Source organism: Acanthaster planci, unplaced genomic scaffold (assembly GCF_054643075.1).
Source record: "Acanthaster planci isolate LZ-2023a unplaced genomic scaffold, COTS_SCS Contig2, whole genome shotgun sequence".
NCBI classification, from domain to species: Eukaryota; Metazoa; Echinodermata; class Asteroidea; order Valvatida; family Acanthasteridae; genus Acanthaster; species Acanthaster planci.
In genome coordinates this window covers 286,866-306,548 of record NW_028257626.1, presented here as the reverse complement: position 1 = coordinate 306,548, position 19,683 = coordinate 286,866, and the positions used below count along the sequence as shown (strand labels likewise).

Sequence of the window (19,683 nt, the reverse complement as noted above, 5' to 3'; positions counted from 1 at the left end):
GCTTATCGAATGGACAGCGTGTAATTACACAGGGGCCTTGCATTACTGAAGAGGGAATGCCAACAATCTCAATCACCGTTTGTTTTAGATTCAATGTGGGGATCTCAATCTCGTGGCCAAACAACCTTACCTTCCTGTCCACCGGTCTTCCTCCGCCAACGGACGTATCCTCCACCTGCAACAAATCAGACAAACACCACTCCAATTAGCAATAAAATGTCTGTCGTCCACTTGCTCAACATGATGAAACATGAGCAACAATCCTCAAGTGTGATAAACAGTCAGATATCTGACCAAGTTGAATGTGACATGCCAACTTATGAAATATTTTCACCTACTGCAGTTTGTAATAGTGTAAAAGAAAATTACAATTCACTTTCAGTGCAATATTTCCAGATTTAATGATAAAAAAGACTAATGCCCACATTTAAACTTCACAAAAAATCTGAGCTTTGGGATTCTGACCAATCTTTTTACTTTCTTCAACTGAGAAGGTGACTTGTGATCTACGGTAGCCTTTCCAGGCCACTACACCATACTGAAAGACTGTCTTCACCAAAAATAATTCTACCGGTAGCTTCGTGTTGGATAACACATTAAAAAATAACATTAATTAATCAATCCAAAATCTGTGTACCAGTGCTTTACGGACCCTAAACCAACAGTAAAAAGCCATCACACTCAAATGCATGTACTCTGATCTACATGTGTTATCCAAGAATTTTCATTTCAAAAATATCAGTACCGGTAGGTCAAACCAAAACCAATGAATGCCAGTTATACATGTAAGTGACATCTTTGTCATAGTTGTTGGTCTCGGAATAATACGGGCAATTCACAATAGTGCGTCTCCAAGAGTTTGCAAAGCGTTGGCCGATCACAAAGCGTGAAATTTGTCAACCCTTTTCAAACGCAAATGGGGTCAACAGATTTTGCACTTTGTGCCGGGCCGGCGTGTTGCAAACTCTTGGAGGCAGCCCTATTGTGAATCGACCATATTGTTGTCATGGTGACTCACGGGAATCCACATTTCATTTAACTGTTGAGTTTATGAGAAAATGAAAGAGGGCACAGTGCAAGTTCCAGTGACTGAATGTGGACACAACTAGAGTGCAATCCGTGGTGACAAATTTCCACCTTTTTAAGCACAAAAATTGGAATGTGTATGCATTTATGTGAATCGGAAGCATGTGCGATTGACAAAATACTAGGCCAATTTCGAGAAGTACAACAATCTGGTAAGCAATTTGAAATATCTACTGGAACTAAGCAAAAATGGGCTAAGATCCAAAACACATACATGTATGCACAGTACATTACTTGTGACTGGTTTACAACTGATTTTTACTGCAACCATGAATTTTCCTGAGAACCATTTTTGGTGTCATGGCTCCGTGAGATGAGCCAATCAAGTATTTCAAAAAGGCTAGGTCGTTTTTCAACAAAGTATGTGCCCAAGTGAGCGTGCATATGGCCATGCTTATGGGGAAGACTTCGCGAGGGTATTGCTGTTCCCTGAACGACCCTTGATGGCAAATTGCCCTCATCCGACAGGCAATTTTCCAAACACACTGCTGGAGAGAGCCATTACGCACGTCACCAATAACATCACCGTTTGCTTACACGGTAAAAAATAAACAAACTCTCTCCCAACACCGATCAATCCCACTTCCCTGCACAGTCCCTCCTTCATACCAGCCAACAAGACCTTACAATTTCCTCTGGCTTTTTAATTATGTGCAAAGTGCTGCGGTGATGTTTGTGCAGATCGGAAAAGTACATGACGGATCATTAGAGTCCCGGTTCATCCGTCGGGATAAGATGGTGTAGGCTGAGGTATACATGTGTAAAGTAGACTACAGCAAGTATGGAAACGAGAGTAAACCACTTGATGTTTGGACAAGCACCTATATGCATCTATATGCATGAAAACAAAATGCTTATTTACTCTCACACGTATGTTTGGCAAAGGGGTATATTCTACAATTTTAGGAGCAGTTATGTTCACAAGGAAAAAGTCGTCGAGGACAATTTGGAAAGAGGTGGAAGCAATGATTAAGAAAGATACAGACAGGCAAGGGAAACTGCATTTGATGAATTTCTCCAAGGTAAACAATTTCTGATGTTAACTTTAATGAAAAAGCACCTACTGCACCCTTTATATACAGTGTAGGTGAGTAGTGGTACATGTACTGTACATGTACTTATTGGGTTAACAGTGGTGGATCCAGCATTTACAAAGAGGAAGAGATGCCAAGATCATCCAAAGAAGGGAAGGTGCCCAAAATGGATGTAAAACCCAAGGATAAGAGCAAGGCAGATTTCCATTGTTATGACATACGGGTATTAAACATAAGTGGAGTCAGGTGGAGTGATTGAGTAAACTTGAATACGCAACACTTGAGAACAGAATTAATCTATCCGACCAAATCTGACAGGCACGGAAAGAAAACTCCCCAATATTTAGCAAAGACAAACTTTGAAAGGCTACAGTCACGCAAGGACATGTTGACAAGTGAAGATGAGGGAATTAGTGTGTATGTTCCCAGCCACATCTGTTCTGCAAAGGCAAAGCCAAAATGCATGAACTCATCTGCGGCAAATCCTGCGTGCCGGAGACGGAGGCTCCCCGGGGGTGCTCCAGGAACATTAGTGCCAATTAGAAAGGTAATTGGCACTTACCACTGATGGCCTCCAAATAAGTATAAAAAAAAATTAGAGATTCACAATACATGTGCTGGCAGCTTGTGGGGATGGGTGTGAGAAAATTTAATGGAGAAAATTTAATCTTGCAGAGACTGGTATTTTCAGGAGGACATTTCATGCACCACTGTCTGCATAGAATGTGTAATGATGATGGCAACGCGTTTCAAGAAATCAAGATTAAAAACAGCCTCAACGAGTGATAGATCAGGGTGACTGAATGATCTTACTCTGTCGAGCATTTGATCTCTAGAAGTTTCCGGTTTATATCATGTTATTGATGGTGGACTGCCACACTGGATCTCTCTGAAAATTACTTTTCAATTCCTTCAGGGTAACCAGAGGATTGAGAAAATCAAGTCAGGGTCGGCGGGTGGGGGGGAATAGGAAGCGAGCCAGTCGCATTCCATTTTAGATTTGAAAGATGTCGTGTTCAATTTCACACCTCCATAGACAAAACCAATAAAGTGCACAAGTACAGAAACCATTTCTATGCCTGATTAAACAAAAACGCAAAATATAAGTGGATAGTTCTGTTTCAGCAAAAAGTGTTGATGCAGTTCTACCCCTGCCAATTGCAGCAAATAGAGTAGAATTAATTTCCGAGAGAAACATTTTAATGGTGTTTGAGAAACTGATTTTCAGATATTTACTTTTTTTTTAAATTTTTTTATTGCCCATGGAGGTTTAATTAAAAAACTTACTTAAAACTGTGTGTACGTCGGGTGTAATGGATTAAATTCCATGTAGTATTTCTGATGGCCAACGTTATTTACATGTACATGTACCACTAATGTTTAACACAGACATACCGTACACACACCCATACTTGTTTTACATATGAAGTATGGACATTCCTTTGTTCTATTGTGTTTAAGATAACTACTCCTTTTTCTCTCACTAGGATAACTCCTTCGAGCTGGATTTTTGATGATGATTTCCTGGACTGTTCCTCTTCATTGGGTCAAGAGAGCCTTGACCCCAAAATGCCTCTGAAACTGTTTTTCAGAGAGGGGAGAACATTATGTGGACATGTGCAAGTCCACGAAATGCCATTGTACCCAGCATTATGTGGACTTCTTTTGTGCAGAGGTCCACACTACGAATGACACCTTTGTACACAAAAACGAGCACGTGAGCAAAGAGGGGTTACCATTTTGGTCTCATTTGTCTTTCGTTTTGATGTTGGGTACATGGTTGGCAATGAGGTCCAAAATGCTTCAGGTTAGGCTTTTCTTCAAGCTAAATGACCGGATAAACTCTCCATAAAAAGACTACATGAACCTCTGTAGTGAAAGTAATTTTGGGGGGGGGACAAAACTTTTTTTTAACTTCTCTGTCAATGATAATGACGTGAATCTGTTACTCACTACATTTTTGAAAATTCCATGATTGACAAGTTAACACATTGCATTTCTGTTGCATACTGAATGAAAGGTTCATGCAAACTTCACTCCTTGGGAAAAACATTTTGGTCCCTCCCATATTGCATTGGTATCTCTCACTATGAGAGGAGCCTTCATGTACATATAGCAGAGATATCTGTCTAGTTTATCAACATTAACACCTTTCACATGAATTATACCGAGGGATAAGAAGACCATACAACTTGCATGTTTTGTACAGCAAGCGTCAACTGAGTCAAGGAAGTATACCATGCAATGCCCGCTGCACCGGACATGTACAAGTACCTGTGGAAGTGCACAGGGTACCATGCAGCAACAGCGAGGCAGTTAACATGGTTAAAATCCACACTTCAAACATGGCAGGCTTGAGCATTGAGACACCATCTGCAAAACCCTTTCTGGAACCAATTTTTCTTCTGAATCTTGTCAATAAAACACCTTGCATTTTTTGCATGTAGGCATGTAACTAGCAAGCATGGAGAGTAGACAGTCAACACCCCCTTCCCAGGAAAAGTGCAAAGAAAGATGGCTGTCAACAAAACAGCACAGCAGCAACACTGGAACTGGCATTTCTGTCATCAACATGTACGTCTTCAACTATTCACATCCAACTAGTGGATGGTGTCTTGTCTCTGATAAATTTTAAATTGAGGTGATGAAAAAATACACACGCCCTCACCTTAATTTTTGAATTTCTTGAGAACCTCTTTCGGATTCATTGCTACATGGTCAAATTTTTGAACAAAAGAGGGGGATAAGCCTGACTAAAATTTTATCATTTGAGACACTTTGGAAGGAACATACATGTGTAAGAAGGGCAGGCCCAAATCAGATGGACAGAGACAGGTTAAGGGATAGCAAATGGCTTGCCTCGTTTAGAAACTTCACCAGAGGACAAATACTGCAGAGCAAAAGTCTCATGTGCTGGGTCACGAAGGGTCACGTCATGACTCATATGACAGCTAACTATTAATTGCAACTGTAAATTAAAAATCAGATCATGATACAGCCTTGGTTAGTTTAAGTGGGGCACATTAATATAAAGATACAAGGATAATTGCCATCATTCTTAAAAACTTATTATTTTCTGCGTCAGTACATGTTTTGAGTCACATCTGGCTGAATGGAATCTGAAGAACAGTGCTGGCAGTTTGTTTTTATACTTTAGGTTTATACATACAGACAGAACAGGCATTTTTGCCTGATTAGGTGCATTAAGGATTTCAAGTAAACCCCAAATTGTGCACCTCAAATTCTACAACTTGGGCTGATTTCAAAGTGGTGCTAAGTGCAGAAATTCATTAAGAAAAGAAACTATTTGCATAGTAAAAGAAGGTTACCAGCTGAAGTGTCACGCACTGAATGTAGCATGGGACTGGTTCCAAACTTACTTTTACATGTACTTGTCACATAAATATGACCAGATCCCATAAACTGAGCCTAGGGCCTTTTTTACCTAATAATTTTGTTTCAGTTCGTATTTGGAAAAAGCGAACTCATTTCAGCCCCCAAAAAACTCTCCGGTAGTGCAGTGATGCAACTTTTTTTTTGGCCCCCACTTTTTCCCCTAGAAATGATGTACATAAACACACGGTGTCCATAGCTTACGTACTGCTGCTTCCAACACTGACATAAACTGGCCCTCTCACTATTTACTGTTTAAAGGCATTTTCAGCTTGTAGATGTACCCTTGACATAAGACCACCATGTTTATCTGGTTCCCAGATGTAAATGTATACATGTAATACATGACGTCATGACGTCATCTTAAAGAGAGTGCCCGACTAAATGTATCGGTGCCATAAAGCACATTTACATTACGCAGCAGCAGGATTCCAGTTGATCAAGTGAGTTTGGCAGTTTTTGGAAATCGTATTATACCAAATAAAAATGTTTTTATTTTGCCAACACATACATGTACCGGTAGGTCTACAGTGACGCACGCGCTGACCAGAAACCACAGACTTTTGGGGCCCTAGGCTCTTTTGTTTTTGGAAATATCACTCAGTTTGCCATCCAGATTAAAATGTTCGTTATGTGCGTGAAACCTGTTCCTTATTTCTGCCATGGAAAGATCTTATAAAGGCCTTCATTAAACTTAAAAGTGGCGACGCCAGCTTAAGACTCATTTTGTTAGGTTGGGTCACAAAGCAATAATTTCTGCTCAGCCATTTCATGAAATTGGGCCCTGATGATTTTAATGGACTGAATCCTGTGATTACTAAACGGTTAATGATCCTGACACAAAACTCAATAAAACCATTTAATCTAATGACTTCATTCATGTTGGAGGGACACACACCAAGGAGTTGACATGCAAGTGAGCACGTAAAGAGATGAAAAATAAATAAGCCAGTCATAGATTGCCTCAAGCATTTAAGCTTCTCGGGAAGGATCTCTCCAATATGCCCCGACAAATCCACCAAGATAAACGGAGGAGCGCACTGCGGGTAAACTACATGTATGTAGACAGCTTTTGCAATCATTCATGTATGGACTGAATGGCCCCTTGGTCTTGGAACTGGAGAAGACATTTGATGAAGTTATCAAAATGGGACGGCAGTAATGGGCGTCTGGGGTGCGCTCAAGAACGTGTTGTTTTTGATGCAGATTTACCTCACTTTACCAGGTCTTCCAGACTTCCCGAGCTGTCTGGACGTTCGATGTCACATTTAATAATCACTTCTATCAGGGTTAAGGTGTGTCTTTTTCTTTTCTAGGGAGGGGAGAGTTTTTGAACTGCCAGTTTTAATTCAAAGTGATGTGCAATAGAATTTTTTTGGCTAGAATCCTTGACTTTTCACAAGATGCAATTTTTTCATCAGTGAAAGGCCAAAAGCCCAATCTAAAATCCTTGGCATGCACCTGTGTGCCTAATTCGCCATCACTTCCTTTTTTTTTTTTTTTGAAGCTGCACATGTACCAGTACAGTGGCATGTAACCTGACAAAATCATGAGCTCAGAAGCAATGGGCTCCACGTGTACAATGCTAAAGTATTAGCAACATGAATACTAATTAACGTTAGCCTGATATTACATGTACATTTGGATGTTTGACATCTTCCAACCACTTACTTTATTCAAACATAAGTGGACATGGTGAGTTAAAAGTGATGTATTTAAAAACCCAAGATATTTGCTTATAGTTAAAATTACAGTGCGATACCACAATACACATTACTAAGTTTTGCAATAGTTTGTTCCTAGCAAAGGAACTGGCACACTGTACTTGACAATTTGTGCGATCATGGCAGACAGTCGGTGAAAACAGATGACGACCGCAAAGCACAAAGGGAGGTGTGGATATCTCCACCAATTTTCTTATTTGAAATTCTTTCCATGGGCTTTCCAGAAGAGTTCTTTTTTTTTCTTTTATAAATTGCCTATTTCAGTAATGGAGCAAGTTAAAATATGCCTTTCATGATACTGGTATGATTGTATTTGTTTCTTTTTTTCATTTTTTATACATGTAAAATAACAATTTTGCCATCCAATAAAGATCTCTTGAGCTGGGTGTAAAATTAACAGTTGCCCCTGGCAACATGTAATCCATCCAGGCAACACGGTGGGCCATCAGCCAGCTGCCCATCAAGTACCAGTAGCCCTGTTGAAGATATCACTATGATAAATGTCGAGCTTGGACGGCTTTGGCAGGAAATTGTGAGCCTACCCTGGGCGGCGGTGGGGGGAGGAGGGTAGTTTGAAAAAAGAGGCACATGTGAATTGACTGTGAATTAACTTTCTACAATTTCATCCCAGAACCTTGATAAACTGACATTTTTTTCCTGTCTCAGATGTCTTAGTCATGACTGAAGCCAACTTTGTTCACGCATGTAACTGATAAATCAGACTCGACAATGAGGTTGGCTCATTAGGTTTGGTTGGTACACATCAATGTCAACCAGCCAAATTTCTTAATTCTACACTTTTAAGGTTAAGTTGGAACAAATTCTGCATATGGATGCCACTAATTTTTCCCTGCAGTGACCCTTTAGCCATCTGAAAGCAATAAAATGTTCTAAAAAGTCTAATTTAACTGTGAAAATATTGAGGATATTCACTTAAGTAAAGAAAACAGAATTGCTCTGACCAGTCTCATAGGGTTTGTGCACGAGATATCAAAAGGGATCCATACAGGTATAATGGAATTCTATCCCTTGAAGTTACCCTCCTCGTGCACAAACTTTCCACATGATCCTTGCCCCCAAAATACTCAAGCACCATCGGCTAGTATGGTTACTATTTCACATTCAATTATGAAAATGGGTACAAAATCAATAAAATATGATAATTTGAGGGAAGAAGTTTAAGATGTGCTCTATTATTTAATTCAACCAACCCCACACACTGCTCAGATTTACTGGTTTTGTTTACTTCTAGAGTAAAAAGTCCTAGCTGCTGCCCTTAGCTGCATGTCCTTTTGTTGTACACATCATTTAAGGCTGAGCGACGGGCATAAACATGAACACAAATATATTTACGCATATTGGACATGTCGTTTCAATACCATCTTAAAATAAATTTCTGAGTAATGCACCTCAACGAACTCCAAACAGGTCAAAGGAACAATGCACTATTTGGCAAAGATGGGGACCATTTATAACCCCTGCCTGTCCTCCAAATTTCATCGGGCCCAATCCCCACCGACAGTACGGCCAGTAACTATCCCACCTGACGGCTGGGCAGATCTGTGCTGGTATACAGAAATATTCCTACATGTAAATCTTTATCGACTCCTGGTAAGGGATATTGCAGTGGAGGTCACTGGGTGAACAGTCCATCTCGCACAACGCCACATCTTTATCCCTCCTGCTTTTTCACCTCACTGTGCTCTTCCCGTCGGTGGAGATAAACGACACCACACAGAGAGCATCAAGACTGACACGAAGAGCAACGGTGACGAGGATGAGTCAATGCTAACAAATGCCAAGGAGGGAGATCATTTGCTGCAGGCAACTGAGCCGTCTTTGCACAGTGTGACACCAGAGAGGACTGGGCCACTGATTAATATCAGATGGAAAACCCAGGCGTGGGCCATATTTGGTGACTAGCTCTGGCTTGCCTATGCCACAGTGGAAATTATCATTTGCACCCGGCATGGCAAGAATACAAAGTAAGAGAGGAAAAAAAGGGGAAAATCACAGGAGGGCTGTCACTATCCCTTCACCCTTTTGGGGAAAAACAAAGGCCTTTGTCCAGTCCATGACCTTGATGACCTTAGTCTTTGACCTTCTGGCTGAAAATAACCTAGAGGTTATGATCGGCAAACGGGCAACTAAAAATAGTGTGAACAGTTCTGAATAAGCAGATGTTCAAAAGCTCATTCCAAGAGCTTACCACTTGATGACAGGAGAATTTCTGCACAAGGTTTCAGACAGATGAAGGACACAAACCTTTGAAGTACATCTTTTTGTAATTCCTCTTTTGAAAAGATGAAGTTTGTTTTCGGCTTTGAAAAGTGACGAATTACCATCAAATGTTTTCTGAAGTGTTTCAAGCACACATCTGATTAGTTTTCTTTCTTTTACAAAACTGTACATCTGGATAGAAACTACACATGCAATACTATCAAAATAAAATCACAAAATAAATATACTGAGTACAAGCAAAAATATTTGCATGGCTCGTTACTATGCATGTAAATGTTCTCGTACAACTGAGTTTCTTCTCAAATCAGAAAATGTTAATATTTCTGTATTTTTAAAATTAAACATTTCAATTTAGAAGACCAGGCAGGCTTTTCTCATTTTTGCATTACAATTTCAAACAAAGTAGCTTCATAGATACTGTCAGATTTATTGCATGAGTTGGATACAACATGCCTGCGTGTTTATCTTTGATATTTCCCTTTCATTGCAATCTAAGGACTGCATCAACTTATACTTTGGGGGCGAGGGTGAGGAGAGGTTAGCTATAAACAAGAGAGGTGTCTCACCAGATAGGACAACCAGAGACCTGTGTCTTTGTGTTGGATTATCACTGTAGAGTCTCCATACTTGATCTCAGCGATTCCCATGCCGTGTTCCTGCTTATTGTTCCAATGAGAAGTATCCTCCTATGGGGGTGAGGGGGAGAGATGCACACTTTGTTCATTATGACAATCATCATTAAACCTGCAAGTACCCATTTCATTTATTTCTTTCTCTAGAAATACCACACTGAAAGGTGAAGTTGATTCACCATTACCATTGGCAAAATCCACATGAAGTTGTCGTAAGACCTTTCTTTGCGTTATCAACATTGGCAGCCATTTTGTTTGGGTGGGTGGCTGTAAACCCGTGCATTCCAATCTTGGCTGGAGAAGTATTTTTGGACAAGATATATTCTGTGTGCAATCTAAAGAGTACCAAAGTGACTATGTCAGGCGCATAATTGTGTGTGTAAAAGGCATTAGAGCGAGAATCAGTGCACGAACCAGCACGCGCGCGTACTCCATTTGTTCTGGGTCACAGTGACATCACACTTTGGTACTCTATAGAAGATACACTCAGTATTGAAGGGGTAAGAATCATAGCTTCTTCTGCACAGCCTACTGATTTTATAGCAAATTGATCATTACATGGATTATTATTTTAATCTTTGTGACTCATTCTGTCAGCCGTGCCAAGTTTATACAAACCACTTGTTGGCAAAACACTACAACCGCAACAGGAAACAAAACACACAGGTCAATGGATGTTATACACAGCTGCCATCTTTGGGGCAGAGCTTTCTTAATTCAGTAGGAATGATGAAACCCTTTGTGGCTGTCATACACTGCAGACCTCTGTAAGAATCAGCAGGATAAGGACTTTAATTTAACTTTGTCATAATTCTGCTGGTCTACATTCTGAGATTCAAATTTGGAATTCAGACACCGAGCTCTAAGATGCCACGACCAACACTCTGCAACAATCTTGACAGGAAGGGATCTCCAATAAAAAATAAGGGCTCCAAAATCTAAATTGCAGAATCGTTCACGGCAAAGATCTGCCTTCTGCACGACAGCTGACTGATGATCCTTGGAATCAGGAATCCACAAAAATTCCTACACCCCAGTTTTTTCTTTTTGATGGTACCGTACACCAAGGTTCCCTTGAAGCCCCCGCCTGACAATGGAATGAATTTGTGAGTCCAAAATACACGAATCATTTATCTTGCTAACCTTTGATTGCCGGAGGCAGAACACAGTCGAGGGAAGATCTGCCCGGTTCCTAGGCACTATGCACACATCGTTGTCTCCAGTGCTTGACACAGACAAATACTTCCCTGCAGTACAAAGCAAATGTCAACTAGTAATAACAAATACCTGAAATGTGCAGACAAGAAATTTCTCTTAAATGAATCTTGAGTGTGACAAGAATAATAACACCAAACCGAATCAGAGTAGCATAAAGATATTCAAGATTTATTCATTTTCTGAAGTGAAAACATTGATTTTAATTCTTCCCTACAAATAGTTGAATATTTCAGTGTGCTACACCAGACAACTCTTTAAAGTTCATTGTAAACATAATTTAAGTGTACATGATGTACAGGTACCTTTCTGTATTTTATGCTGATGAGAGCATACATGTACATGTATGTCGTGATGACGTACGAGACACAAGCAATTATGACAATCAACCAAGCCTGAGAGAGATCAAGCTTATGTGGACATAAATCTGTGAAATGTAAACATCAAGAATTTTCCAAGATATCTATCATAGTCTGGTGTATCTATAAACATTACTATTATAAGCCAACAAAATGAATACTCTCTGCACTCAACAACAAAAAATGCATTAGGTACACTATACATGAACGGTTTGTGGGAAGAGACTCTACTAGCCTTCATCCAAAAGACTTCTATTCAGACATAAAAAAGGTAACACAGAAAAAAGAGCAAATTTCCATATTGCACAAACTTTTCAGTTTGTAATGGCAAATGCAAATGAGAAGTTTAAATTTTAAAATGAGGAAATTTGCTTTAATTCATGTGTCATGCTGGGATAAAAGACAGAAAAATATTTCCTTTTTTTGGTAATAGCGGTACATGTGTACCTAGCTCATCTTCAATTTAGCACAAGATGGTGTCAACTTCAATTTCCAGAAGGGTTCGTCTATGTCGCTCACAGTTAATAAGCAACATCAGTAAATTGATTTGCAAGACCACTGAATAAGTTAACATTTTTTCCCCAAAAAATTAATATTTTACCTCAAAACCATGAGCGTCTGGTATTTTTATAAATAAACACTGATTAGCACATTTTCCCAGAATGCATTCTAAAATGTTGCCTTTGCCTGGTAACCACTTAGCATAATGCAAATTTCTTATATCAGAACCCGTAACTTGGTGGTGTCCTACATGTATACTGTTAATTACTTATATCAGCCCTGGTAACTTGGTGGTGTCCTACATGTATACTGTTAATTACTTATATCAGCCCTGGTAACCTGGTAAATACTACATTGTTAATTACTTATATCAGCCCTGGTAACCTGGTAAGTACTAAATTGTTAATTCCTTATATCAGCCCTGGTAACCTGGTAAGTACTACATTGTTAATTCCTTATATCAGCCCTGGTAACTTGGTGGTGTCCTACATGTATACTGTTAATTACTTATATCAGTCCTGGTCACCTGGTAAGTACTACATTGTTAATTCCTTATATCAGCCCTGGTAACTTGGTGGTGTCCTACATGTATACTGTTAATTACTTATATCAGCCCTGGTCACCTGGTAAGTACTACATTGTTAATTCCTTATATCAGCCCTGGTCACCTGGTAAGTACTAAATTGTTAATTCCTTATATCAGCCCTGGTAACCTGGTAAGTACCAAATTGTTAATTCCTTATATCAGCCCTGGTAACCTGGTAAGTACTACATTGTTAATTACTTATATCAGCCCTGGTAACCTGGTAAGTACTACATTGTTAATTCCTTATATCAGCCCTGGTCACCTGGTAAGTACTAAATTGTTAATTCCTTATATCAGCCCTGGTAACCTGGTAAGTACCAAATTGTTAATTCCTTATATCAGCCCTGGTAACCTGGTAAGTACTACATTGTTAATTACTTATATCAGCCCTGGTAACCTGGTAAGTACCAAATTGTTAATTCCTTATATCAGCCCTGGTAACCTGTTGGTGCACTGTACTTATTGCTCCTTTCATTTGGAAAGGGGGCAGGCATGGCCCACAGGGGCTCACTGTATCTGTCTCCAGTCTATTTATTGCTGGCACATGTACTTACCTGATGTTAGGTGTCTGATTCTGCAGTCCTGGCCCCACGACACATAGCTGCCATTCCATCTACCGGTAGATCATTCAAAAAAAATTCAGGAAATTTTATCAGAATTGGCTCTCCGTACATCCATACATGGTGTTACCATACATTTCAGTTATGGGTAATTCCAGAAATTGGGGGTCCAAAAGTTTGACATTTTCATGTCCCTGTTACATCTGTCCTTTGTTATTTAACATGGAAATATTACCAGAATTTTTTTTCAAACTATTACTATTTGTTTGGCAGGTAATTTGCATTAATTAGAAAATGTGTTCTGATAACTTCTGAACTTACATGTACAAAATCATAAGTCAAATGTGACAGGGACACGAAAAAAAGGACCCCTAAATTCTGGAATTACCCTTACTCAAAAGATGAATCTATTAATAACACTTGATTGAACCTAAGTTGTTGGCTTAAACACGGTGGGGAATGTCCTTCACACCAACAAAAAGCTTGATTCCATAATGTATTTTCCTATTGCCCTTTTGGTGTGGCATTTCTATTCATGTACATCAGAATTTGGTCAACACATGTTCCTTATAAAAGCATTCCAGTGATAGGCTTGTTAACTCTGATAAGCTCTCTATCTCGGACTACTGCGCAAAGACATTAAAAAGCTTTAAGTTTTACATGAAATTATTCTCTGTACTGCAAATTTTTGTTATTTTGTTACGAATTGTAATACTCTTATATTAGGTAATATCAACAATGACATGTATACCTGAATAATAAAGAGCTGAATGCACTCAATCTTTTAGGATTCTCTAAACAAATATTCCAATCAGATACCAGTCTACCTCAAAGGAATATTTCTATGATTTCAAAATCATTACTCCTTCAAAATATTCTTGGAGCTGGAAGACACTTCATAAAACTCCTAATAATGCTGCAAAATAGATTGATACCAGCCCTGCTAATCACTTAACTCAACTATGAGTTCATTTGAATTTCTAAAATAATAACTTTTAAGATATCTGATATTTACTTTTTGGTGAGGAGTTCTATTCGCCACAGAGACCTTGCAAAACAAGACACGGCACCTGTCTCATACGATACCTCACTGGGAAAGAGACAGAGAGACCATAAAACTAAAAGAATGATACAATTGCACAAGAAAGACAAGGGAAAAATAATGTATTGATACCAAGGTTACAGACCCCCAAATTCCTTCCACCAAGAGACTGTATTAGTCTCTCTTGATTAGTTAAATAGGCATAATTAGCAACTTTAGAAAAACTACCTCTATGTTATTAACTCAATGGCCAACTGATTTGGTTAATAATTCATTGTTTCAAAAAGAATCAGTTAATCATGACACTGAAGTTAATTTGCATACTAAATGACCATTTTGTATGGAGTGAAAGTAGGTGTGAAAGAGAAACACCTGTGGACTGCTCAGGTCAGTGTTACAATGAATTAAGATGAACTAATGACTGGCCAATTAGAGACTAAATGCAACACTAAGGCAAGAATGCTGAAAGTTTATTGTGTTTATTCTTTCAAGTCTATAGTCTATTTATTACCCTAAGTGTCAAAAGGTAGCTCCTGAAGCACTTAGATAATGACAAAGCTTTTTTTTTTCTTTCAAAAATTCCTTGTTTACGTTTAACCAGCCTTTTAAAACAGTTACACAATTCACAGCACCATTCTGTTCAACAAATGTTTCATCAAATTTTGGCAAATACAAGTCATCAATTTGTCATGATGGGAGCAAAAAGTAAACTGCCCAGTTAACAAGTCACAGAGAAATCTCCAGAACAATTACTTCCCCACCAGACCACAAATCATCCACCCAAACCAATCAGCACTGCAGAGGATATTAGACAGACGTATACAACTGATCCCTGTGAACCGACCACTTCAAAATCATGGCAGCATAGTTTTACTCAAATCTAGACCGAACCTTTAACCAAATATTAAGTATGTGTGTCTTGTAGTAAATGATTCTCTACCACTGCATGTAGCAGAACTAATGCAATGTGAGTGTGGCCCCAACTGGCCCAGTTCTGATATTCGGAGATGGTCTGCTGGGCTCCAAGTCCAGTTGTTGTCCTGTGGCAATCAATGTTGCCATGGAAACTGACCTGATGCTGTCATCCTCCTTGCAGCCTGACTGAGGAACGGTGAGGAACTCGTCCAAGTGGCCGTGGGAGAACCTCAAGACGTCCATGCCATTCAGGAACCCTACAGATCGGACAAAGGGAGAAAACGAGAGAAAAAAAGTGACTCAATTTAACAAAATCAGTCCACTTCGAGTCAAAGACCTTCAATGAATCTGGAACAATGTGAATCAATAGAACCCCTATCAAATTTTCACCCTCATAACATGAATTTTCATCTGGGTGCCAAACTGGGTGAACCATCAGGGCCTAATTAATTATGCCTTAAAAGAATTAAGCCTTTGCGATATCCACAATCCAATTTCACACAGCTTCTAAGGTCATGTCTAAAACAGGCTTCTGGAGCTGTGGCTGCGTCTATTGTCAACACATCCATGTGTATTTCCAATGGGAAAAGACCTTGACTTAGCCTTAGAAAACAGATTTGAATACAACCAAAGCACCTAAATTGGCTAAGGACAGAACAAAATTGCAAAGCAGAAACAGACTGATAACCAAAATGTCATGAGGTGTTCCTTGCTACTGACCAGTTCTCTATCCATACTTTCTAGGCAACTAAAAAAGTACATTGTGACACAGGTCCTACATGTACCCATGTGTTTAATAAATGCCTCACCAGAAGGGTACATGTATCTACAATTAACCAGCATGATTGTACATGTACCGATGGTACTACCGGCACCCTAGGTTAAGAATGTATGGGAAATGCTTTTCCAACAAGACACACCTTTGGAAATACCGTAACCCTTTGTCATTTTCTTTCAAATGATACCAAGCCAAATAAAATATACTTTATGTCATTACTGCTGTATGCCAAGGCTTTCAAAGTGATTTGAATGAAAATTTAGTTGGTTTTATTTTTCAAACAGCTGCAAATGGTCCACTGAATCTGCTGCAAAGCAAGACAAACCTGTCTCAAAGCACAAATCCATCATTGCTAATTTTAATCTACCCGATCAGTTGTGGCTCAGCTGCTTTTGCTATGATAATGCCTGGAGGTTTACGACCTTACTGGTAGCATGTTCTCCCCCAGAGCAGGGCAAGTTGTGACCAACTCAAGCAGTGCAAACGAACCAGGAATTTGGATTCAGCTTGAGTTCTTTCTTCACTGTATCCTTCCTTTAAGGTTAATCTAATACTTCGGCTCTCCTTGAGGAGCACCTTACAACCATCTTGAGATTTCTACAAAGCTACATGTATCACAAAATCTGGCCAAACATCAAGGCCATTATCTCATGTCTAATTTATTTCAAGGGTCATCTAGCTACTCTGGACTACCTGCAGACATCTTCAAGCAAAATCATTACTCCTGGTTTTTTCCAGTGATAATGATTAAGTTTCTCTCAGCACGGCGGCAAATGCACAGTTACACAATTGCAAAATGATACTGGGGCATGACTTGTTTCAATCGGGGTTTTTCCAACTCACTCCGCAGACACCGAGAGCATGACTTCCCTGAAAACCTCATGCACACTGAAGCATCCTGAGACATCCAGGCTACGCAAGAATTGATTTACCAACTTTTCAACGACCGGTGAAGCAGGGGAAATGTACGGTATCAAGTAAAATGGCACCAGATTTATTAACTGCATCTTGCATCACCACAAATGCACTCAGGATGTTAACAACTTCAACACATCATACCAATGGCACTTTGTCATCATGGGTGCCACAAGGAAGGATGTGACTTTTTGCAAAGAGGGGGCGGAGGGAAATGTACTGCATAGGGGCAGACTGATAATTACAAACAATCAGAAGTTAAGGGAAACCAAGTCTGAAGTATTTCTTGGAAACTGACCATTTCAATCCACTTCCTTTTATTTTCCCCATTATTTCGGAGGGAGGGGACAAATATTCCCCACGTCTACCTTGCAATTCACATATTTGTATTTTTTCCCATAAAAGTCGAGAGTTTACCATCTGAGCTCTACTTGCCAAGTACAATTAAAGAGACAAAGAGCTTATTGCTCACTCATTTGATTTTCAACAAGAGTCATGCTGAACCCCAAGAACGGGTACTTTTACAATTAAAACAAGCTCACAAGATAAGAACAAGATGGAACACACATACTGATTAAAGTAACCATAGAATTATCGATTGAAATTGAATTCAAACCAGTCAGGTGACCATGTCAGCTTGGTGTAGATGTATACCATAGGTAGGAGGTTCAGGCTTTGAGTCCCACCCAAGCAAGCTTAGACAGGAAAGTATACAGTGTTAATTAAATTAAGTCGCTGAAGAGTTACCTAGTTTTTGTTGTAATAAAAATATAAATGCTTACCCATGGCTTTTGTCTTGACACCACCTGAGCTGACGGGAGCCACTGTCCATAGCGTCTGCTGAAAGGAGGCTTGAACCCTGGGTGGTTGCTGCTTCTTCTCTGGTGAGAGATGCTGCAGAAATACAGGACCAGACACAAATCATTTTCAATAACAAAGCCAAAATGTGTCAGCATTTGGTAAACTAAAAGTACGCACCTTGAACATCTGTTACTGTTTTTTATCGTGCAATGGGTCCACTGACAATACCAACTGATATGGCTGCAATAACAAACAACTACAGTACTCGTAATTCAGTATAAATCTGGCACAAACATTGTAAGATCATCAATTGAGAAAATGTATAATTCCTAGAAATACACATACCAGTACATGTACTAGTAGTAGTTTTGTCATGGGACATTTATATTCTTAATTTTCAAACTTTTAATGTACAAAAAATTTGACTAACGGTGAGCTTCATGAACAGATTACCTTCAGCTCACAACATACTGTGCATGTACAATATACACTGTATGTACTACATGTGCATGTACATGTAAGTACTGTATCATACATGTACATGTACGTTCAGCATTTCCAATGCATAGCAGTGCATGAATGTACTATCTGCTGGAACAGAATTGTATTTGCTTAGCAAAATACCAGTACATGCTTGAAGTGAAACATGTACCTGTATATGCATCTGAAATTGAATACCTTTTTGAAATCAATTCATACATGTACATGTGTTTTTCTAATACCATTAGGGATTTTAATGTTCAGACTGCTCGAAACTAAAATCGAGACTAACTATATGTAAGTAAAAAATTGAAATTATGGACCAACATGTACATGTAGTAACGAATACATTTAAAAAAATATAACTTCTACTAAGTGGTCAGAATTTCAGAAGAAATCCAGAAATGATTCTTCACAATAATAATTCCCCCAACACACACAAAACGACATCAGGGCATGCATTTAAATCCATCTTCCAAGAAAAAAACCATGACACAAGTGATCACGGTACACACATCCATGTAAGGAGTTTCACTGTTCAAACTGTTTGAAACTAAAATCTAGACCAAATAATTAAAAAAACTACATGTACAAACTGTAGACCAAGAAATATAAAAACAATAACTCTAATGATATAGCAAGAATTCCAGAGGAAATTCACTTCAGTCCAAAAACCACAACAAAAGTGATCATTATTCACGTGTCTGTGACACTGGACTCAGAGGATTGTACGACTTAGAGGGATTATACTATAAAAGCTGACAACCACAGGCTACGGGTATCAACTTGCATAGAATCGAGAGCAAAACAAACCCCCAGATCTCAAAGTGTTGCACTGCCTAATCATAGATGGACGGCGCGTGGTTGCGCGCATGGAGACCGGATCTGGTTAAGCCATACGCCAAATTTGGAATTAAGAGAAAAATTCCTTGCCTCCAAGACTCGTGATAAGATGGTCGAGCAGTACAGAAAATACGTGCACAAGCTTTATCTGACAGCTTCAATTTTAAAAGCATTCCTCGAATACATCAAACAGTAATGAGAAAGATAATCCCTTCTGGTTTATATCAAATAAAGAAAAACACTGACAATATCATCAAATGGTACATGTACATGTTCAGATATATACGTGTCCATGTACTAGTACACTGTAAACTGAAGAAAGAATGTACACTGCAAAGACTTTCTTCAATTTTGAAACTATGCTCACAATTCACTGACACTGTTTTATATCTTTCCATGGCCAGTGACATTTAAAAGATTTTCCAGTGAAGACTCAAGAACACTTTTTTTCTCCACTCACTAATTATACATTTATGAATACAATTAACAATTTTCATTCTACAGATTTTATTGCTTATCATTTATAATGAACCAACAAATGTCAAAATATGTTCAAAACACTCAATGAAAAGGCATCA

The 19,683-nt window shown here is 39.0% G+C and overlaps 1 protein-coding gene across 15 annotated transcripts in view; it reads right to left on the bottom strand.

The window, feature by feature from the left end:
* Positions 1-19,683, bottom strand: part of LOC110986867 (ryanodine receptor 2-like) — a 188,975-nt gene that overhangs the window by 136,184 nt on the left and 33,108 nt on the right. For all 15 annotated transcript variants that reach the window (XM_087131551.1, XM_087131550.1, XM_087131563.1 and 12 more), the window contains exons 7-13: positions 17,764-17,875; positions 15,446-15,545; positions 14,347-14,421; positions 13,326-13,384; positions 11,254-11,357; positions 10,045-10,164; positions 131-175 (exon numbers count right to left, since the gene is read on the bottom strand). In XM_087131551.1, coding sequence (XP_086987677.1) covers positions 131-175; positions 10,045-10,164; positions 11,254-11,357; positions 13,326-13,384; positions 14,347-14,421; positions 15,446-15,545; positions 17,764-17,875 — 615 coding nt within the window. The remainder of the gene's footprint in view (positions 1-130; positions 176-10,044; positions 10,165-11,253; positions 11,358-13,325; positions 13,385-14,346; positions 14,422-15,445; positions 15,546-17,763; positions 17,876-19,683) is intronic.